At 32.8% G+C, this 20,297-nt stretch overlaps 7 protein-coding genes across 8 annotated transcripts; 5 read left to right on the top strand and 2 right to left on the bottom strand.

The window, feature by feature from the left end:
* The first annotated feature begins 2,795 nt into the window (after nt 1-2,795).
* On the top strand, nt 2,796-4,770 carry LOC111693818 (tigger transposable element-derived protein 6-like). The gene is made up of 2 exons (XM_023459609.1): nt 2,796-4,213; nt 4,731-4,770. The coding sequence occupies exons 1-2, from the start codon at nt 2,796-2,798 to the stop codon at nt 4,768-4,770; spliced, it is 1,458 nt and encodes a 485-aa protein (XP_023315377.1).
* A 628-nt stretch (nt 4,771-5,398) lies between these two features.
* LOC106652524 (26S proteasome non-ATPase regulatory subunit 13) lies at nt 5,399-7,427 on the top strand. The gene is made up of 5 exons (XM_014371528.1): nt 5,399-5,514; nt 5,611-5,724; nt 6,021-6,347; nt 6,421-6,753; nt 6,828-7,427. The coding sequence occupies exons 1-5, from the start codon at nt 5,399-5,401 to the stop codon at nt 7,093-7,095; spliced, it is 1,158 nt and encodes a 385-aa protein (XP_014227014.1). The 3' UTR covers nt 7,096-7,427.
* Nucleotides 7,428-7,494: 67 nt separating this feature from the next.
* LOC106652469 (zinc transporter ZIP9-A) lies at nt 7,495-10,223 on the bottom strand. Its single transcript, XM_014371447.2, has 5 exons — nt 9,727-10,223; nt 8,944-9,103; nt 8,640-8,869; nt 8,434-8,568; nt 7,495-8,370 (listed from the first exon to the last, which is right to left on the bottom strand). The coding sequence occupies exons 1-5, from the start codon at nt 9,820-9,822 to the stop codon at nt 8,104-8,106; spliced, it is 888 nt and encodes a 295-aa protein (XP_014226933.1). The 5' UTR covers nt 9,823-10,223; the 3' UTR covers nt 7,495-8,103.
* A 228-nt stretch (nt 10,224-10,451) lies between these two features.
* LOC106652470 (sepiapterin reductase-like) lies at nt 10,452-12,130 on the top strand. Its single transcript, XM_014371449.2, has 3 exons — nt 10,452-11,353; nt 11,464-11,771; nt 11,855-12,130. The coding sequence occupies exons 1-3, from the start codon at nt 11,116-11,118 to the stop codon at nt 12,098-12,100; spliced, it is 792 nt and encodes a 263-aa protein (XP_014226935.1). The 5' UTR covers nt 10,452-11,115; the 3' UTR covers nt 12,101-12,130.
* Nucleotides 12,131-12,223: 93 nt separating this feature from the next.
* On the top strand, nt 12,224-13,297 carry LOC106652650. Its single transcript, XM_014371738.2, has 3 exons — nt 12,224-12,654; nt 12,779-12,957; nt 13,116-13,297. The coding sequence occupies exons 1-3, from the start codon at nt 12,465-12,467 to the stop codon at nt 13,272-13,274; spliced, it is 528 nt and encodes a 175-aa protein (XP_014227224.1). The 5' UTR covers nt 12,224-12,464; the 3' UTR covers nt 13,275-13,297.
* On the top strand, nt 13,256-14,511 carry LOC106652649 (sepiapterin reductase-like). The gene is made up of 3 exons (XM_014371737.2): nt 13,256-13,515; nt 13,586-13,896; nt 13,996-14,511. Exons 1-3 carry the CDS (start codon nt 13,281-13,283, stop codon nt 14,236-14,238), a joined length of 789 nt encoding a protein of 262 aa, XP_014227223.1. The 5' UTR covers nt 13,256-13,280; the 3' UTR covers nt 14,239-14,511.
* Nucleotides 14,512-14,582: 71 nt separating this feature from the next.
* On the bottom strand, nt 14,583-17,176 carry LOC106652529 (proton-coupled folate transporter-like). Of its 2 annotated transcripts, none has more exons than XM_014371536.2 (7): nt 16,579-17,176; nt 16,319-16,506; nt 15,981-16,241; nt 15,560-15,909; nt 15,202-15,481; nt 14,948-15,130; nt 14,583-14,883 (listed from the first exon to the last, which is right to left on the bottom strand). In XM_014371536.2, exons 2-7 carry the CDS (start codon nt 16,404-16,406, stop codon nt 14,657-14,659), a joined length of 1,389 nt encoding a protein of 462 aa, XP_014227022.1. In that variant the 5' UTR covers nt 16,407-16,506; nt 16,579-17,176; the 3' UTR covers nt 14,583-14,656. The 2 variants fall into 2 exon arrangements, with proteins under 2 accessions (XP_014227022.1, XP_014227021.1); XM_014371535.2 differs by having other exon boundaries at nt 16,319-16,474.
* Between the last annotated feature and the right edge of the window lie 3,121 nt (nt 17,177-20,297).

Here is a 20,297-nt window from a genome sequence, read left to right as displayed (position 1 = left end):
AGTATAATGAACGCTTGTATGGCTTTTATAAGAAAAATAAATTACTCGTACCAAATGATGTACCGGAACCTCATGACCGCTATGAAGTAGTGGAATTTGAAGTCGAAAAAGGGGGTAGAAAAAAAAAGGTAAAGATGGTGAGTAACGGAAAGCTCTTGATAAATGCGATATTCTTACTTCATGTAACATAATTTTTTTTATAGGTATACCTTGGTTTAAATGCATTTATTGGGGAAAAAGCATTGAGTATGGCGAAGGCGAAGGGTCATAGAAGATTTTTACGAGATGTAGCTCTGGTGTTATGGGGTTCGAAAGAAACTTTGGCCAATCGATGTTTGCTCCCGAAGGGACAGACTATTGTCTTTCCAAATCGTGGCCCCACACCATTAATTGCTCCTATAAAAGTAGAATTGCTGATGAGTATGTTATAACATTTTGTAAAAGAATTTTCATACAACTTGAAAAATATTCTTACTTCTTTTTTTGTCCTAAAGGTTTGGTGGGAGATTACATTATGGATACAATGCCTGATCATTCCCCATTCAAAAAATATAAAATTTTACATGTAGTCACCAATCGTTTGTCATCTTTTATGAGGGATTTAAGAAAAAAAATCAATAAAAAAAATAAAGCAATAATAATAAAGAAAACAAATAAATAAAATACACATTCAATAAAAAATGTAATACATATTCAATAATAAATGTTTCAAAATTACTCAAACCTTGATTACTTTCACTTCTCGTTGAGGTGAACCTCCAATTTTCAAATGCCAATTTTTTCAAACAGGTTTTCTAGGAAATCCAATCGATCGGATGGGTCGAAATTTTTATTATATATTCAGACCAACTGTACGCATGTTTCCGTGTAGCTTTTTTTGAAATTCAATTTGGAAAAAAATATAAATTTAACTAATTTCAAAACGTGTCATATGCCTTGAATTTTCAAACAAGTTTTCCAGAAATTTTGGTCGATGGAATGGGTAGAAATTTTTCCCAAGTATAAAGAAAAACTACATAGATGTTTCCGTGTAGCTATTTGTCAAAATTCGACTTAAAAAAAATTATTAATTTATTATGTTGGGTATAAACGTTCTAATACGCAACCACCCTCCAGGTTTTACACCACCATAAGATATAATTTAAATGAACAATAATAAAAATGAAAATTTTTTTATGTGAAATTTTTTTTCACTTTTTATAATATCTTATATTCTATAGAAATTGAGAACCACACTTATAAATAATCTAATCTTTTTTACTCCTTCAATTTTACCAATGATTTTCAAATCTATTGAGAGTGCTTCATAATGATTTCATAATAATCTAACCGAAATAAAAGCCTTAGTTCGTTGAATACTAGCAGTATTACCCTAACTCAGTATAATTATGATTAAGATTATATTTTGGTGACAAATTTAATTTTAACTAATTTCTTGTTTTTTTTCATAAAATTTCCATTTTTCGTAAGTTCCATTAAATCCAACTTGTGACTGAATATTTCTAATTAAAGGAATGTGAATTTCAGAGACAAATTTCCCATTGAGCATTTGGCACAAGATCTCATTTGATTTCTCAATTGATTTCTCAATTGATTTCTTAGTTGAGATTTCAATTGAGATTTCAATTGAATTTCATCAGGAGGGCGTGCTTAAAATTTTTGATAATGTTTTTCATTTTTTTTATACAGGGCGTCCCAACTTGAAAAGTTTTCAACCCCTTCACGTTTTTTCGCCAGTGATAACGTCAATGAAGAAATGTTGATTCTTCTGTTACAATATGGAGTCGATGCCAACCAAATTGGGTTGTCGCTGAAGAACGAAGAAGAAAAACCAGTTTTAGCCGAGTACCTGACATTACCGGAAGAAAATTTAAATAATAATACAGTCAAATTATTGCTCTAATGCGGTACAGAACCCATACTGGCCAAGAGGAATTCCAAAAATTCTCATGGCATTCTGGACGAATTTCCTTCGTCCTTCTCACTGGGACATCAGCATCAATCATTGAAACATTACTCAATGTATACATGCTGATGTTAGGGCATCTTCCATGAATAATGAATTGAAAAAAATCTGTTTATCTGATAGAAGCAATGCGAGCATTATTTGAAAGAGTAAAAAATTGTAATTTTTCTATTTTTCTAGCTTCCAAATAATGAAGGAACTAAAAGCAAAAATAAAAATGGGAATGTTGAAACTTCAAGGCGAAAATGTAACTGGTTCACTAACAATTAAGAAAAATGATAGTGCATCAAAGGATCTGTTGAATGCGGCCATCGAATTGATGAAAGACCCCGATCACCATTCGGATGTAACTCATCAAATGACATTTCAAAAAATCATTAAAACCATTGCTACAGCCATTAAAGGCAGCAAACATAAAGAAAAAGATGAGGAATATTTAATGAAATTTTACTTGCATTCCCACAATTATAACGAATGCGTCATTTTTTTAAACGAAATAATGAGTGAAAACGGTGGTTTAAGCGATCTTACTCAGCAGAACTCACGTTTAATTAATTACAGTGGTCGCCGCTTAAGAGAATTGCGCTTAATAGAATACGCCGGTTAAATGAATCAAAAATCCTAACAATGATTTTCCCGTATCCTTATACATGTAAAATTCACCGCTTAAGTGAATAAACTTTTCGCTTAATAGAATCAAATTTAGTTTGAAGACGATGTTTACATTCAATGTTGTTGTCGATTAAATACAAGTTTCATTGTCAGTACTTTCTCATAGCACCGTCGGTATTACATGCTCATAATAATTAATTGTGTTAGTGATACAAGTATGAAAAAATCATCAGCTATAGTTCATAGAAAAGGCTTAAGTGTCCTTGAAAAAAAGGAGCTACTAAAAAAATATGATTTGTTGCCAAATTTATCACAAAGTGATGCAGCGCTGTTATTAAACATATCACAAGCTACTCTTAGTAGATTATTATTAAATCGTTACGAGATAGAAAGTACCTCTTGCTCTCACGAAAATCTCAGCCGCAAGAGAAAACGATGCGGCAAAGACGAAGACGTAGAAAAAACGTTGAAGAAATGGTTTGTGGAAGTGAGAGAAAAAGGCGCTCCAATTAATGGCCCGTTACTTAAAGCAAAAGCTGAAGATTTGTCAAAGAAATTAGGCAAAGAAAATTTCAAGGCCACTGACGGTTGGCTCTCACGTTGGAGAGGCCGAGAAAATATTGTGTATCGCAAGCCACATGGTGAACAAGCCGAAGCTGATTTTACAAGTGCAAATGAGTGGTTTATACAAGAATGGCCAGAAATATCTAAAAATTATTCGCCAAGCGATATATTTAATGCTGACGAAACGGGTTTATACTACCGAGCATTACCAGAGCATACATATGCTCTAAAATCAGAAAATACGAAAGGCTTCAAAACAAGTAAGGAGCGTATAACGTTGTTATGCTGTGCCAGTATGGCAGGTGAAAAAAAAGACCTGTTTGTTATTGGAAAATTTAAGAATCCACAATGCTTCAAAGATGTGACTCAATTGCCTATTGCTTACACGGCCAACAGAAACGCGTGGATGACAAGAGACATTTTTTCTGATTGGCTACGAAATTGGGATAGACAATTAAAACGCAAAATTTTATTAACCATTGATAATTGCGGTGCACATTCAAACTTAGAGCCTATGAAAAATATTACAGTGGTTTATTTACCTGCCAACACGACGTCTCTGATACAGCCTTGCGATCAAGGTATAATTCGTACATTAAAAGCGTACTATCGAAGAACAATGAGGGAACGGATTATACAAATATTAGATAATCAACAAAATGTCAAAGCCAATGACATTGCCAAGAAGACCTCTCTGCTTGATGCGCTACATCAGATCAAAGAAGCTTGGTCTTATGTATCTAGCGAAACGATAAAAAATTGTTTTAGAAAGGCTGGGTTTGTTAACGGAACTAATGAAATATGTAATATTTCGAGCAACGTTAGCTTGAACGAAATTTATCCGGAAGATATGACACATGAGGTTTTTGACGAGTGGATAGATATTGACGAATGTCTAGAAACCTCTGGAAAGCCAACAGATGATGACATATGCCAAAAATTGGACACAGATGAATCAGAAATTGAAGAGGAAGATGATAGTATAGAACCCGCACCTAATAATCTAGAAATGTTTAACGCATTACAAGTCTTGAGACGAGGAGTTCAACATCGTTCGAAATCCTTTGAAGAGTACTACAAATTTGAAAAATTTATTTTCAAAATAATTGACCAAAAGAAAAAACAAACCAAGATAAATGACTATTTTACTAAATTATAATGGTGTCACATATGATTTGAATAAATATTTAATAATAAATAATTTATTATATAAATTATATATATATATATATTCATTTATAATAATAAATTATTTATTATAATAATGCATAATTTCTCGGATTCAAAGTTATTTATAAGTTATTGCAATCCCTATCGGATAGTAGAATCATCCGCTTAATAGAATGAAAATTTTTGTCACACAGTGATTCTCTTAAGCGGCGACCACTGTATTCAACCTCTCTTTCGCCTCCCTCGAGGCTTCCAAAATTACAAGCTTTCTTGGTTCTATTTAATTCACATACTTAATAAATTCATCCACGTGAATTACATTTTCGCTCTGTGCCACCTAGCGGCGACACATCTACTACTTCATGTGCATCAAAGTTTACCGAATAGGGATCTGCGCAATTATTTTTTTGCTATTCAGTGCTACCAGGGATAAGCAAATAGACGCTTCTGAAGACTAAAAACCTACGATTATCGCGATCAGCCGAACGGACGGACGTTCATTTTTTACGGCTTGACCTTCTATAAGCCCAACGCGAGTAGAGAAGCTGCACTTCAATATTTATCCCATGGTGAGTAGTGATATAAATATAGCATTTTCCTTTTTATAATATTTTGAATTTTTTCAATTGTTTTGCAGTATTTTCGATTCATATAGGATATCCTAGTTACTAGAATTATTGTTTAGATAAAATTTTGCAAGTAGATAAATTTTAGTGTTCTTTTACTTTCGATTTAAACTTATTAATGATTAAAATTAAAAAAAAATAATTCTTTACATCCAATTATTATTAATTATTCACTTTTAGAATAAACCAGACGCCGATATACCCGGAGCAATATTACATTATTAATAAGAAAGTTTTCCATTGATCCAGAAAAGTCCAATGAATTGAAATTTCCAATCGAACTACTATTTAGTTCGTGAAAAACCCCGTCAAAATACGCCCGTGATTGCGTAGCTGACGATAAGTGGCGCATATTACAGGAATCGCCGTTCGCATTGTACAGTGGCTCTGCGTGATACACACAACCTCGCGGCTCGTCAGTTTTTCAATTACAAAGTCTCGTCAGTCCAGTTTGCGAAAAATGGCGGCTACCACTGCGCCGAAAGACGTGAGTGCCTATCTCAGTCAAAAACAACGTTTGCCCGACCAAGAGCTCGCTGATGAATGGGCCAAGCTCGAGGAACTGCACAACAAAAAGTATGTATTATCATCTGCACGATTTTCGCGTCGAACGACACGTTTTTCGCCGAGTTTTTCTCGCTAACTAATCGATGCTACCCGGGTGACTTGCAGGCTTTGGCATCAGCTGACTCTGAGTTTGCAGTCGTTCGTGCTCCATCCATCCCTGCAGAAAGATGCAGCCCTCATCGAATTGTACAACAACTTTCTGTCCACCTTCGAGAGCAAGTAAGTTAATGTTATTATTTGCTAAATAGCAACAACCGATAAACATAACCTTGTTTGTCATGTATGAATTTCTCATCATTCTGTCTTTGTGTATATACACGTTATATTTTTTTATTTGTATTGTATACATAGACCAGAAAATTCATATAAATCACAATAGTTCAAAAATATTGTTTAAGTTTCAAATTTTTCTATTAAAATACTTGGTGTTTTCATTATTGTCGTAAATTGTTGATATTCAATTTGTATTGAAAATGTTTGTGAAGAGTAACATTGAATTTAATTTATGTTTTAAGAATCAATCCATTATCGCTGGTGGAAATAGTTGCACACATAGTCAAGCAGTACACGGACAAACCTAGTGCAATTACATTCTTGCAGAAAATTGAACCCAAAGTTAAAAGTAATCAAGAAGCTGTTGCACTTGTAAAAGTACTCATTGGCCAAATTTATTTGAATGAATTAAATGTTCAGGATGAAACCAAAAAAATTATCGAAGAGGTTGAAGTTATGCTGGATGCAATGGATGGAGTTTCATCTGTTCATGGTAGATTTTATCTCCTAGCTAGCCGATTGTACAGATTACAAGGAAAACATGCAGAATATTATAGAACTGCTTTGAGGTATTAATATTATTTTTGATTACTATCATTACAAAATAATCCTTATACTAATAAATGCTGTGAATATTTTTAGGTATTTAGGTTGTATTGAGCTGAATACTCTGAGTAGGTCAGATCAAGAACAACATGCCTTTTTCTTGGGTTTAGCTGCTTTATTAGGAGAAGGTGTTTATAATATTGGAGAGCTTCTTGCTCATCCTGTACTGGAATCACTCAAAGGAACACCAAATTCTTGGCTTATTGATCTGCTGAATGCATTTAATGCAGGTGATATAACTGCTTTGGAAAGACTGAAACCACAATGGAGTCAGATTGCTGATCTTGCTGCTCAAGAATTGAAATTGAGACAAAAAATATCCTTATTATGCCTTATGGAAATGACTTTCAAACGCCAAGCTAATAATAGGTAAATCAATTTATAACAATTAATACAATAATATTTTAATTTCAAAATTTTTTAATTTAATTCATTTATTTCAGGCAATTGACTTTTGATGAAATTTCTCAAGAGACTCATTTACCAATAGGTGAAGTTGAGCTTTTGGTAATGAAAGCTTTGGCACAAAATTTGGTGAGAGGTGCCATTGACCAAGTTGCTGGTACTGTCAATATGACTTGGGTACAACCACGAGTTCTTGATCGTTCACAAATTTCTGGAATGATTCAACGTTTAGATGTTTGGTGCAAAGATGTTAAGTCAATGGAAACTCTTTTGGAAAATAGAGCCAATGAAATTCTTACACTCTAATTGTTGAAAAACTTGTAATGTGTTCCTTACTCGTTTAAATACACATAGGAATTTGATAACATTTTTTAAACAGAGTTTTTGGTTATTGATTGCATGCTGTATTATTTAATGAAAGAAATTGTATTTTTACAACTGGAAAATTATATTTTTGCGTGTGTTATGATTACCATACTATTCATGCAAAAATTTCAAACCCCAAAACAATGATTTTAATGAATATTCTAATATGATTCAAAGTGGAATTAATTTATTTCAAATAAATAATTTAAAAAGTTGAATACTAATATATAACTAGTGTACATGAATAAAAATTAAATAAACTTGAATAACAATTGAAAATTCTTTTTACCCCAATGTGTTCTTTATTTTAAAAGAAAATACAATTAATAAATGCATGAGATTTCATTTTCAAAGTATTTTATCTACTTCATTACAATTTGATTGAAAAATCTTGTAAATTGTTCATTTTAAATGTTGCGCTTTAAATAGTGACAGCTTACTTAAAAATTATCGTAACAATATATTTGTGTTTTATTCAATGTTAATAAAATTATCTAAGTATTATCACATTTTTTGTAATTGATGTTTTACATTTTTAAGTAAAGATAGAAATTCATCATTCATCATTGTTCCTATGATTATACTCAATCTACATTTTCACAAAAATTTGAAAATGATTTTCAAAATTGTATATCTATTTAAGTTCTCATCATTTAACAAATTTTCATCTCCCTTCAAATCAACTATTTATTTAAAAATCTATCAACAGACAATTTTCATGCAAATTTTTTTTACAATATGAAAATCATTTGTACAGAGCACTCGTTCCATTCAATAAAAATAATACAAAATATTTGCAATAGTAAAAAATATATCTTTCTACTTGTAACAGAAATATTGTTCATGAGACAATTTCTGTTATATTCTGTCAACACTTAGAGTCAAAATTTGTTTTTAAATTTGTACAGTAATATATCTATTTATATTAGTGTTTATATATATAATTATTTAATGATGATGTCCAGTAGTAATTATTGCTGGTAAAAAACAACCTACTACAAGAGCTATAATTTCCTTGAATTTTAGTCCATGTGAATGATTATGATTAGAAGGCAGAGAAGAAACCGAATCGGTTGGTAAGTGAGTATAACTACTATTAACTCGAGTCATGAGTTCAGGCAAGACATGCACAGTAGCAACATACAAAAAAGTTCCAGCACTAAACAACATTGCTATTCCTGTAGCATTAACATTGCTTAAAGTCTCTTTACCTTCCTGCAATAATAAAAATTAATTTAAATATGTAAACATGAATATAAAGTGCAAATCATACTTTACCTTCCCAATTCCAAAATAGGTAATTACAGCTAAACAAGGAGCTGCCAAAGAAAATATTAACAAGTGTCTTTGAATTTTTCGTTTTTCTACTCCTTCATGTAACAAAAATGAAACAAGTCCAAATGCAGCAGGAGCCTAATTTATAAAAAAAATTTCAATTGATAAATCTGATTAAAGAAAGTGTAAAAATAATCAATTTAGTATACTTTATGCAGCATTATAGCCAAGAATACAATGAGCTCAACATCAGATTGTGATGTTGTGGCAGCAGCTCCTAAAGCAACCCCGTCAGCAGCGGCATGGACAACTAGTCCCAAAGTAGCAGTCATACTTTTTTCTTTTCCACCAGTTTTTTTTGTTGTACATTGATCAATTAATAACATGAATACAAACCCTAGCACCAAACTTAATCCAATTAAACTATGAAGATCTGTATCTGTAATAAAGAATACAAGCATAAATAAGATGAAACATTATTCAAACAATTGATTGCAAATTTGAAATATATACCTTCATGCTTTTCAGCATCCTGAGCACCGTCCTGTGCCGTAGTTGTTGAAGTGTGAATGGCTCCACTGAACAAGGCTCTTACCCCTTCAGGAATTATGACTGACAATGCAGTACCTACCAAAAGTCCAGCTCCGAGAACTGATACCAATTGTAATTTGTCCTAAAAAAATTAACAAATGAAAATTATAATAAATAATAAATTTTGTTATTCATATGAATAAATAAACTAAAGCCTAAGCTAGTAATACAAAAGTCAAAGCAATAGAAATTACGTTATCTTTTAAACAATGAACTTATCATGCAAAATAAATATCGTAGCTAACTTAAAAGTAGATCAGGCTATATTAAAAAAAATTTTATAGTTCGATAACGAAAAATTAAAAGATACAATCAATAAGTTGTATAAAATGCATCGATTATTCATTAATTTCTGTCAGTGGAATTCTCATTTCATCGAAAAATTATTTTATAAATATTTCAAAATCATTTCGCAATCGCGTTTACGCAACGCGTTGGAAGTTCAATCAAATGCTGACGACAAAGCATCGAAAATAATTTACTTAGGATCGTTCGATTAATTATAGATGTTGGCAGTTTTCATAAATATGAAAATGTTACTTTTCCACAGTTATCTATACCACTCGATCATTGTTATCAGTTTATCAGCGAATTAATAAATAAAAAACAAAGAGCTAGGTTATGTATACATCTGTCGAAGAAAATTGCAATCAAAACAAACAAAGGCCAGATGCACGCTTTGGGCATTGACATATGAGCTCTCACCTCGGACAGGTTCATCACAAGTGGCAGCGAGCCGGCAAGATAGGAGCCACCCAGCATCACCAGCACCAGCATCCACATTACCGTTGTTTCACTCATGTTTACTTTTGTGATCAAATTATTTCACCTCTAATTTACGTATAGTTTTTTTATTTTTAATATTGCATAAAAGTCGAGAGTTCAGCCTCGACTTTGCGCGCCGCGATCAGAGGCGAGATCTTTGAACGGCGCTTGTCTGTCGATCGGTGGAAAAGAACGAAAGGAAAGAGAAAAAGAAATTAATCACTACCGCTCGACGCTCGTTGTAAAGTTGTCAAATTGAATTTCACTCGCGAGCACGAGCATGCTGCTGACGGCCAGCTGTGTGTGTTGTCCCGATCTTGTACACCTCTACTCTGTATACGGCGCTCACTGCTTCGTGGCACTGGCTCGCGACACGATCGCGCGATATTATAATGTTTTGGATGGCAGAAAGTATAAGCGAGCCTAGCGAAAGACACCGTCCCGAGGAAGGGTACTACTACTCGTGCACACACTCATGTCTTCCGCGTTTGTGTATAACGTGCAATAGTGCGTGTATACATCGCTGACATACACGCAAAGCCGAGCAGAAAGGCACGAGACTGCGCGAACGAGTCGACGACGACGACGATCACTGTTATTATATACTTTCGCAATGATGCGCGCGCGGCGACGAACGAATCGCGTCGTCTCAAAAAACTGCAAAACAAGCAGAAGCGTGCTCGCGATCGAACCTCGATCGAGTACGACACAGGTGTCTGTCCTGTCATTCACTCAGCGCGTGTCGGAGCTGCGTTGAGATTTTTTTATCGAACGCCGCAACATCATCGAGATTTCGATTTGTTCGGGCCACCGCACGCTGCGGTAGCGTGTGTGCCGTGTATTGATACTCCATACTTGTGCGTCGAGTAATCTCGAGTTCGATTTAACCGAGTGATTGATAATAGTATTTTGCCAAGATCTTTGATATATTTTTTGGGGCTGTACTAAAAATAAACACACGTGAATTTAAAATTACAATTTCATACGAAATCTCTTGCAGAGTGTAGCTCGGAGTTACGGTTCAGCTCCTCGTTGCCTCTTTATCACTTTGATTTGTGTGTTTCTTTGAGACTTTCACTTTGCGAACGCGAACGCGACGGTTTTGTTTGTAAGTTGCGGTTAATGAAACTGCGCGAGTGCAGCGTTTTGCGCGATTACTCGAAAGAGAAATGAGTTCTCGCAGATAAGAGAGATATAATTTACTCTCCGTAATCTTTATCTTCGCACGGTTACAGTATTGATTATAAATTGTACATCGAGTATTCGAGGGATTAAAAAGATTTGTCAATTTGCATCGTTTGTTGTATCGGAACCATCGAAAAATTCATCATGCCCGGCATTTTCACGGGAAAGGTTTATTTACTGGTGACCGGAGCCAGTCGAGGTATTGGAAAGAGCATAGCCAAGGCGTTCAGCCCGAATCTCGAGAGTCAATCTCGCGTCTTGCTGCTCGCCAGAAATTCCACGGATCTGGAGAAGACGAGCAACGAGATCGCGACAAATGGTGTCAACGCTTCGTACGAAAGTATTGACTTCAGTCTGCCCAGTGATGCTGGTCAACTGCGAGGTGAATATACATACAGATACAGTGTAAACACTTGCTGCGCGCCAATTTTTTGGTGTGGGGGGAGAGAATATAATTCGAAGATTGACGTGTTATTTTTTTTTGTTTTACAGAAATCATTGATAAATCATTGAAGAATGAGAAACCGGAAAACTTCAATCAAGCGATAATAGTTCATTGCGCCGCGATGGCCAACTTCTCGCAGTCTACAAACGAGATGACAAATTTAGATGAATGGCACAAATGTTTCAATTTGAATATGTTCTCTGCTGCGATGTTAAACGGAGTATTCATGAGCACGTTTCACAGCAATAACGTCCGTAAATACGTTTTCAACATAAGCTCTTACTGGGGCTTGGAGCCCGATGTTTTCGTCGGCTCGTACTGTTCGGCCAAAGCCGCTAAAGATATGTTCTTCAAGGTAACAATATTTATATTAAAATTGTGCAATTGTGCAAACGATTAATTAAAAAAAAAACTTGTTGCGCGTATTTTTCCACGTAGGTGTTTGCCAAGGAAAATCCCCACGTAAACGTGCTGAACTATTTACCGGGATACGTCGGGACCGACATGTTTCACGACGTATTGAAGAAGAGCGCTAATGAAAATCTGAAAGAGAAGATCAAAGAAATGATCAATAGCAAGACTTTCGTCACGCCCGAGCAAACGTCGAATTATCTCCTTCAAGTTGTGAAGCAACAAAAATACGAGTCTGGAGATTACGTTGACTTTTATAAGAAAACATTTTGAAAGCAATTTTTAATAAACGAATGTTAACAATACCGAACTGCTTTAAATTTACCGCCACATTTATAGATCAAGTAATGTTGATTCAAGTGTCCGTAGCAGACATTATATTGCAATGTGTGTATAATGCGCAGTTGTCCTTGATTCGAGCCGAGCACACGACGACGTCGATCGCAGCACCGAAGTAGTGTGCGAGTAAAAAGTAAAAGGCGCATTTCTCGTTGCATATCTAGTTGTTTTATTGTACAGTATCAAAAAAAAGTCAAGCGAGTTCACTAGCCGCGTAAGACGATATTCCAAGCAATACATAATATAATATCACAGGCATTATAAGGAGGGAGAAGCAAATAAGAAAAAGTGCGGTAACATGAGAACAACAGACACCGACCCGTGGACTACGGGCGTCGACTCGGCTGCAGTTGAGGCAAACTCTTCGACTCAGCAAGATAACTCTTTCGAAGACTCGTTTGTCGATTCTGATAACGCCGCTGCTGCGCCTGCTGATCAGAAGGATTTGGAGAAATTGCCTGATTCCGCTCAGTATTTAGCCAGACTTCGTGAGTATTTTGTACACTTGATTTTAATTGACTTTTGAATTTACAAACTGTCAAACATTTGCTGAAGTAAATATTATGATTCTCAATGTGTAAATACTAATTTCATTAATTTTCTCCGTTATAGACTCAAAATTGAAAGCGATTCAGGGAGGAACTTCCAAGCGTGACCTCATTAATTCGCTGTCTGTTGCAAGAGAAGAATGCATAGCTAGATTAATTACCGATGGACATAATCTTGAAACACAAGAAGCAGAGGAACTAGCAGCAAATCCACTTATCAGGCACATAGCTCCACATTTACAGGTTTGATTATTTCTCATAAGAATTTTATTTTATGTATTCTTTCAATATTAGTAATTGTATGTTTGCTGTAACTTACATAAAAAATGATAACTAATTTATTATATAATATCCAAGGCTGAATATATCGCTCAGAAGTTTATATAAACTTTTTTTTCCAGGCTCTTACAACTACTGAACTTGTTCATTTATTAAAAGCTGATCATTTGCAACAAGTACTTGAAGAGCAAGACACTCAAGCTCCGGAAATTGAAGATTCAGAAAGCAAGTCAACAGATAGCCAATCTGATATTCAAACTCAAGATTGTAACGGATTATAAAAAAAGATGGCTGGAAAAATATTTTCAGGAAAAGTATTTCTTTTAGTTACTGGCGCTAGCCAAGGAATCGGACAAAAAATTGCTGAAGTACTTTCATCTAATTTAGATAATGGATCACAAGTTTTATTATTAGCAAGAAATGCAGAAAAATTGAAAGAAACTTCAAATAAACTACCAAAAAATTTAAGTGTTAAATATGAAAGCGTTGATTTGAGTGTGGCAAAAGCTGATCAATTGAAAGGTAACTAAAAAATGAAAAAGAAAACAAATTATATTACAAGTTTAAATGAATTAAAATGAAATCTTTTTAGATATTGTATTGAAGTCATTGGGAGGTAAGAAACCGGAAGAATTTGACCAATTGGTAGTGATACATAATGCTGGATCTGTTGGAGATGTATCCCAACCAACTACTCAAATGATTGATTTTGACATCTGGAGGAAATATTATGATTTAAATGTATTTTCCCCAGCTGTATTAAATGGAGTTTTGATGAATATTTTCAATAATAAGAAAATTAAAAAAAATGTTATTAATATCACCTCTTTGTGTGGTATTACACCTTTTAAATCCATTGGATATTATTGTACTGGAAAAGCAGCTCGAGAGATGTTTTTCAAGGTCAATATAAGATTCACATTATTTGTATACTTTTCAATAGAAAAAGTTTCAAAATTTGAATATAAAGTTACCTAATTCACAATTTTTTTATATCAACAGGTCTTTGCTGAAGAAAATCCAGACATAAATGTTCTGAATTATTCTCCAGGTCCTGTAGAGACAGATATGCTTGCAACAATATCTAATAATGTTGGTGATCAAGATGTGAAAACTACATTCCAAGAAATGAGAAAAAATAAAACTGCTTTAACCACGGATCAAACTGTTAGAAAATTTACTGAAGTTCTTTTAGCAAAAAAGTACAAGTCTGGTGATCATGTAGATTACTATGACGAACTTTAAATTGACAAAATAATGCATGTGATTGAGGTGTTCGATTTTTATTTGTGTTCTTAATTTAAAATGTGTTATTTATTAATTGATATTACATTTTAATGCATAGTACTTTGCAAAATTTTAGAAATACTTATGACTAAAATCACATTTAAAATTCTATTGTATAATTTTTATCACAGATTGTTTGAGGCCACAAATTTGTACATTTGCATAAAAATTTCCCTTTTTACATTTACCTTAAATATATAACTACGAAAAATTATTCAAGTTATTACTAGAATTTTTGATCACTTTTAAAAAATAATTATTTTATATTTTTTTTCAACAATGTATGATATTAATATAAAATACTTGTCAAGTAATTAAAAATAAAGGATATATAAAAGTTACTTTGATAATGAAAATTGTAAAAATCTTATCATTATCAATCTCTTTCTGTTACAATTTCACTATACTGAGTATTTTTAAGAACTTTCCATCTATATTCTATCATGATAGCTAATATAATATTAACTATTGGCAATGAAGCAGACAAAAACCAAACTGGGCAAGGAAACATATCAAGTGTATGGGTATAAATGTACAGGTACAATGGTGTAGCAGCAAACGGTATAATCATTTCCACAATTGTTATTACTGAAAAAGTTTTTCCTAAAACAAGATAATTAATTTATGTAACATGTTTCTTAAAATTTCATAAATCAATAATATTTACCTAAATCATCTTGAGGGACTGTTTTTGACACTATAGATCTGATAGCTGGAACAGCTGAAGCACTAAACATGCCAATTCCTGCAGTGATGTACATGTGGTATGGTTTTGATACAAAAGCTTTTCCCAAACAACTTATAGAAGTTGATAAACAGGACAACACAACAATGACAGTTTCAGGTAGTTCTAAAGCAATTGAAATTATTAAAATTCTTTCAAAAAATTATTTAGAAAATATATATCATACTAATATTTACTTAAAATTGATCCAACAAGTTTGATCAGTAATAACATTCCAATGATTGTGAGTAGGAGATTGGTACCAGAATATATGGAAACGTCTGAAAGATTCCATTGTAATTTGTAACTCGTAAATAAAAATAGAATGGAACCATTTCCTTCCATAATTGAGACATTTATAGCAATTGATAGGACACAACTCCAGACTAAAAATTTATCAAATCCATCTCTTGATTTCAATACTGCCTTGAATAAATCTCTTACTAATTTGTAGTCAAATACATCTTTTAAAGCCCTCTGAAAAATATTTATTATTAGTTATCATTGAATCTATGATTTTCAATCAATTGAGAGAATCATAAAGATAAATTTTACTTGGTGCTGAATTTGTATTGTTTCAGGAACAAGGAAAACTGAATAGATAGTTGCACTCAAACAGCTTGCAGAAGCTATGAGAAACACAACCATATATCCAGCATGTCTAAAAGTGTAAGGTCCTACAAATAGTCCACCCAAAAATCCTCCAAAGAAAAATGTCTCAAGACATGCAAGATGCCAAGCTCTATTTTGACTATCCGTAATATCAGCTTTATAAGACCAGAATGTCAAGCAAATTGTGGGGAATCCACCTAGTATTGATCCAGGTATCGATGATAATAAAAACCAGTATGGACTTAAATTGAAATTACTCATTAAAGCCAAAATTGCATAGGATAATGCATAACCTGGGGCAGTTGAAAATCCATGTTTTAATTAATTGTTTGATAAGATATTGTAATGTTTTGTAAAAACTTACCAAGGAAGGGCACTATCAGCAATGGCTTTCTGCCATTTTTATCACTCCATGGTCCCAGAAATAGGGCCATTAATGTTGGAAAAATAGTCTTTATGCATGAATCTAATATAAATATTGAACCTGTATGAGGTTGCACTAACTTTTCGATTTCATTGGCTCTATTTGTAGTACTATTTTCATGCAGGATGTCACATTCACTACTATTTAAACCAGTTATGGTTTTGCATGTTTGATATATGATAAGGTCAGTGTAGACATTATCTAAAAAAATTTTAACAATCATCATTAGATTTTTAATGAAATTTTAAATACAATCGTGTTTAAAAACCATTAATTACCACATATTGAATAAGCAAATGTTAGTGCAAAAGCTACTGGTTCCATAGAATACTGTTTCCATCCCAAAAATTGTTGACTTTCTGCCATTTTTCAAGATAAATGATTTTTGCATCATCAGTTACAATGCAAGTTTGTCTCTAATTATATGCTATTTGCTGCAAGGTAAAATCGTCATGTATGGATGAAGCTGAATTCCAATGACAGTTAACATTTTTTATGCAATATTGTAATACACGATATAATACAATGTATTATTTACCTTAGAGATCGAACATGTCGCGAATTTTTTCAAATGTCAAACTTCGCAGCTCGCAATATAGCAATATTGCATTACGCGATGATAATGAAAAAGTATTTGAGAGAATTTACTGAGTCATTTACTGAGAGCCAGCGGAATGACGAATTTTCTTCAATTGCATGAGCTGTCACTTCATCTTTGTACCCTTGTGTATTCAATTTAAAAAAAATATTTGTGGACGCTCGATAGTCAAGTTTGACACATTTTACGCGTCAACGCCTCATCAATGTTTATTGTTATTTGGAATCGAAGTGACACATACAAAATTACCGATTAGATAAGAACCGAGTGAAGTTTGTGTACTATGATTTCTGTCTACACGCAGTTGTTGCTAGTGTTTTGTTTCTGACGTTCCAAAGAAACGTTCTGCTAGTGCAGACTACACGCAGTGCATGCATGGCATTCTTTGACAGCTTCATGCACTATGCAGCCGTAGCCATAAGGTAGTGCTGCTGCGGCGGCAAGCAAAGATATAAAATGGTTGTAGTGCACCAAATTTTGATCTCATTGTGTTATTTTATTGTACCTAATACGAAAAAAATTTTGAAAAAATCATGAGTTAATTGTTACGAACTACAGCGAGATATGTAAAAGGCTGGTAAAAAAAAAAAAAAATTCATGAAAAAATCAAATTTTGTAGTAATAGAGAAGATGATGAAAATCTTGAGAAAGAAGTTAGAAAATAAAAAACAGTTTGTAATAATGTGATGTTATAGTCAAAAAATTTGATATTATACTATAACAAAAAGTTGAATCGAAATATGATTCGAATAAATATCACAAAATCATGAGGCGATTGTCCTTGGTGTAATTATCACTTTCATAGATTTTGTATTCTCAAATGATCGAAAAAAAAAACTTTTTTTAGAATTTAAGATAAGTTCAAGAAATAAATTTTAACTAGATATCCAATTTAATTTTTTTTTAATTTTAAGAGTTTTCGATAATTTTGTGAATGCAGTAGGTTCGAAAGAATAATAATTTTTAAACTAATTTTATTGCCAAAATGAAACAAACACAAAAATAAAACTTTAACAAGTTTTAATTCATTAAAATTGATTAAATCTATCACACTCTTTTTTATTTCAAAAATTTATTCAAAAATTAAAATTGTCATCTTATTATAGCTTTAAACAAATCAGTAATATTCTCAAATTTGTGTAAGATGTTGTTCATAGAAGGGTGTAAACACACATAGAAATTTATACTTACATAATCCAAGTATATAAAAATATCGAGATTGTTCGGTGTCCCTGGTCCAAATTTAAGTGAGCTCGTAATCCGATCATAAAAAAATAGTATCTTTAATTGGCTCATTAGAGATGAATAATTTTTTTCATTCGAATCGGCAAAGCAAGTGATATAGAAAGATGGAAATTTTATTCAGAATTGGCAAGTAGTCTTAAATGATGTACTTTGACACATAGAGGTGGATGCAGAGTTGCTGCTAAGTGTCATTGACCTCCAAATTCGACAGTCTATAGGCACATAGCCACAATAATGAATCGATCAATTTATTCGCTCGATCGGGATGAAAGTTCCATCAAATCACAGTATTTGCTACGTAATATTATGTAAGCACAAAACTGAACACAATTGCTCGAAGTGCTAAAACTCCTGCTCCAGACTTAAAAAGCAATGAATTTTAAGTAAAATCACAGCGGTCAATGTCCCGCAAACAAGTATCTAAATCCTGACTCGACTCGCTAATAAGGTTTATGCTTTTCTACCGATCATTTATTATTCTTGTTATCTCTGACTCCTAAACGTACTGTACAGGTTCTCATACATTTCTTTGTTGGGATCAAAATAGTTCGTTAGGGTACTCGTTTAGGCCATAAAAAATATTATTTGCTTGGTTTATAAAAAATATAAAAGCTGAGTATTGCGACTATTTGAGACAGTCAAATCAAACATAATAGCCACGTTTATGAGAAAATATTGAATAAAATAGCGGTTATTCAGGATCCCCTTGTAGCAAAGAAGAGATGAGTAAAAAAACAATTAAATGAGGATATTTTTTTTCGTATTCTACAGACTGCTTCTCAATTAATCGTATCAACAAAATTGAATATAAATTAATGATTTCATCGTTATTCAAACTCATATTATATTCATTATTAAACTAGAGACAGAAGCAATATTGGCCTGACTCAATTTGAACAAATTCATTGGTTTTTTATTTTGTTATTTTATCATTTGATAAAATGCTTTTTATAATATTTGACGTAAAATAAATGTATGTACTTGCAGATATTGGCTTTAGCTTGCCTATTACTAAATCAATTTCTTGATTATCAAGATAAAATTTTAAGAAATAAAATTCGTTAATGATCGATGCATTCTTATTTAAGTCGGTATTGTAGAATTTATTGACGATGAATCGTGAATCGATAATAATTTTATTGAATATAGCTGCGTTGTCAGGATAGGTAATAAACTTATCGATAATGACGAGAGGCGAGCACGTGAGAAATATTCAAAATTCGCTTTTGAATGTTTCTGGGTGTCACAAATTTATGCTCAAAATAAATCAACATTTTAGCTATGAGACTGAAAACAAAAACTTTTACCAAGATTGACTCAAATATCCATTGAAAATTTAATATCTTTCACTGATTTGGTCAGTTCAAAGGGTGTATAAAATAATTATTAACATTTAACATAATCAAATCATCTATATCTAAAGTACTTAAAGCTACCTCCTTCTTATCAATCAATTATTCTAATGGGATTTAGCTTATATGGCACGGGAACGTTTTTGAGACTCGATTAGAGTGTTGATTCGATAATTCACCAAAATAAATTCTTACTTTTTGGACCTAACCGGTTGCAAAAAGCTAAATTTCGCGTATTTTAATTGCGATGTGTAAGTATACGAGCCAGAGTATGACGCCACATCTCTTTTATATACCATTTATCGCGACGGATGAAGCGCCACAAAAGCACTGCTCTCGATGTAGCTCTGCAATTATAAAAATTGTATCGTATGACTAATGAGAACGAAGACTTTGGTAAATTGCAGCCATTATATTCGCTCGAGATAACGTGTAAAGTTGAAAATATTTGAAACAAATTATCTGAAGATGACTGTTTCTTAAAAATACCCAATTTTTTATTTATATTCCAGGAATTTTGTTTTTATCTACACTGAGATTAATTTATTCTATTTAACAAATATCTTAAGGATAAATTGATCGATAATCATTCAAGGGTTCAACGATATTTTCGTGACTTACAATAATGAACGAATAAAAAGTGAATTTATGAAATGTCATAAAGCTTTCAAATCTCTATTAATTTGTAAGCAGGCTGTATTTCGCTTCAAGTATCACCCCGAACGTTCAAGCCAGATAAATTAAGATTCAACTCTCATGAATATATCATTTTCAATCGACCTTCGTAAAACTGCGTGCAAATTGAAATTAATGACTTTTTATTTAATAATAATTAAAGTAAATTGTAGATAAACAAAATTACTGGAAAACGTCGTTTTGAAAACGACGCGCGGCCACATTATCACAATCATCATCATCTTCGTCGGTATCTTCGAGGGACTATATGCATAAAAGACAAAACAAAAAGGAATTATGTGCATATTTATTCCTGCAGAATCGAAAAACAACAACAACAGCAGCAAGAAGATGCAAGATTCAGGTTTCTAACATGAAGATGAGAGC

Source organism: Trichogramma pretiosum, unplaced genomic scaffold (assembly GCF_000599845.2).
Source record: "Trichogramma pretiosum strain Unisexual culture from Peru unplaced genomic scaffold, Tpre_2.0 scaffold26, whole genome shotgun sequence".
NCBI lineage: Eukaryota > Metazoa > Arthropoda > Insecta > Hymenoptera > Trichogrammatidae > Trichogramma > Trichogramma pretiosum.
Note: the sequence above shows the minus strand (reverse complement) of the source record. Positions and strands in the feature narration are given on the sequence as shown.

What these genes read in the sequence shown, in the direction of transcription:
- LOC111693818 (XM_023459609.1), top strand. Translation starts at nt 2,796, where the DNA reads ATGAAAAAATCATCAGCTATAGTTCATAGAAAAGGCTTAAGTGTCCTT. An exon ending in CGTTCGAAATCCTTTGAAGA is followed by an intron (nt 4,214 to 4,730) that starts GTACTACAAATT and finishes TTTGCTATTCAG; the next exon opens with TGCTACCAGGGATAAGCAAA.
- LOC106652524 (XM_014371528.1), top strand. Translation starts at nt 5,399, where the DNA reads ATGGCGGCTACCACTGCGCCGAAAGACGTGAGTGCCTATCTCAGTCAA. An exon ending in TATTATAGAACTGCTTTGAG is followed by an intron (nt 6,348 to 6,420) that starts GTATTAATATTA and finishes GAATATTTTTAG; the next exon opens with GTATTTAGGTTGTATTGAGC. An exon ending in AAACGCCAAGCTAATAATAG is followed by an intron (nt 6,754 to 6,827) that starts GTAAATCAATTT and finishes CATTTATTTCAG; the next exon opens with GCAATTGACTTTTGATGAAA.
- LOC106652650 (XM_014371738.2), top strand. Translation starts at nt 12,465, where the DNA reads ATGAGAACAACAGACACCGACCCGTGGACTACGGGCGTCGACTCGGCT. An exon ending in TCAGTATTTAGCCAGACTTC is followed by an intron (nt 12,655 to 12,778) that starts GTGAGTATTTTG and finishes TCTCCGTTATAG; the next exon opens with ACTCAAAATTGAAAGCGATT. An exon ending in ACATAGCTCCACATTTACAG is followed by an intron (nt 12,958 to 13,115) that starts GTTTGATTATTT and finishes TTTTTTTTCCAG; the next exon opens with GCTCTTACAACTACTGAACT.
- LOC106652470 (XM_014371449.2), top strand. Translation starts at nt 11,116, where the DNA reads ATGCCCGGCATTTTCACGGGAAAGGTTTATTTACTGGTGACCGGAGCC. An exon ending in TGATGCTGGTCAACTGCGAG is followed by an intron (nt 11,354 to 11,463) that starts GTGAATATACAT and finishes TTTGTTTTACAG; the next exon opens with AAATCATTGATAAATCATTG. An exon ending in CTAAAGATATGTTCTTCAAG is followed by an intron (nt 11,772 to 11,854) that starts GTAACAATATTT and finishes TTTTCCACGTAG; the next exon opens with GTGTTTGCCAAGGAAAATCC.
- LOC106652469 (XM_014371447.2), bottom strand. Translation starts at nt 9,822, where the DNA reads ATGAGTGAAACAACGGTAATGTGGATGCTGGTGCTGGTGATGCTGGGT. An exon ending in GGATGCTGAAAAGCATGAAG is followed by an intron (nt 8,870 to 8,943) that starts GTATATATTTCA and finishes TCTTTATTACAG; the next exon opens with ATACAGATCTTCATAGTTTA. An exon ending in TGGCTATAATGCTGCATAAA is followed by an intron (nt 8,569 to 8,639) that starts GTATACTAAATT and finishes TTTATAAATTAG; the next exon opens with GCTCCTGCTGCATTTGGACT.
- LOC106652649 (XM_014371737.2), top strand. Translation starts at nt 13,281, where the DNA reads ATGGCTGGAAAAATATTTTCAGGAAAAGTATTTCTTTTAGTTACTGGC. An exon ending in AAAAGCTGATCAATTGAAAG is followed by an intron (nt 13,516 to 13,585) that starts GTAACTAAAAAA and finishes AAATCTTTTTAG; the next exon opens with ATATTGTATTGAAGTCATTG. An exon ending in CTCGAGAGATGTTTTTCAAG is followed by an intron (nt 13,897 to 13,995) that starts GTCAATATAAGA and finishes TTATATCAACAG; the next exon opens with GTCTTTGCTGAAGAAAATCC.
- LOC106652529 (XM_014371536.2), bottom strand. Translation starts at nt 16,406, where the DNA reads ATGGCAGAAAGTCAACAATTTTTGGGATGGAAACAGTATTCTATGGAA. An exon ending in GCTGATAGTGCCCTTCCTTG is followed by an intron (nt 15,910 to 15,980) that starts GTAAGTTTTTAC and finishes CAACTGCCCCAG; the next exon opens with GTTATGCATTATCCTATGCA. An exon ending in CAATACAAATTCAGCACCAA is followed by an intron (nt 15,482 to 15,559) that starts GTAAAATTTATC and finishes AATATTTTTCAG; the next exon opens with AGGGCTTTAAAAGATGTATT.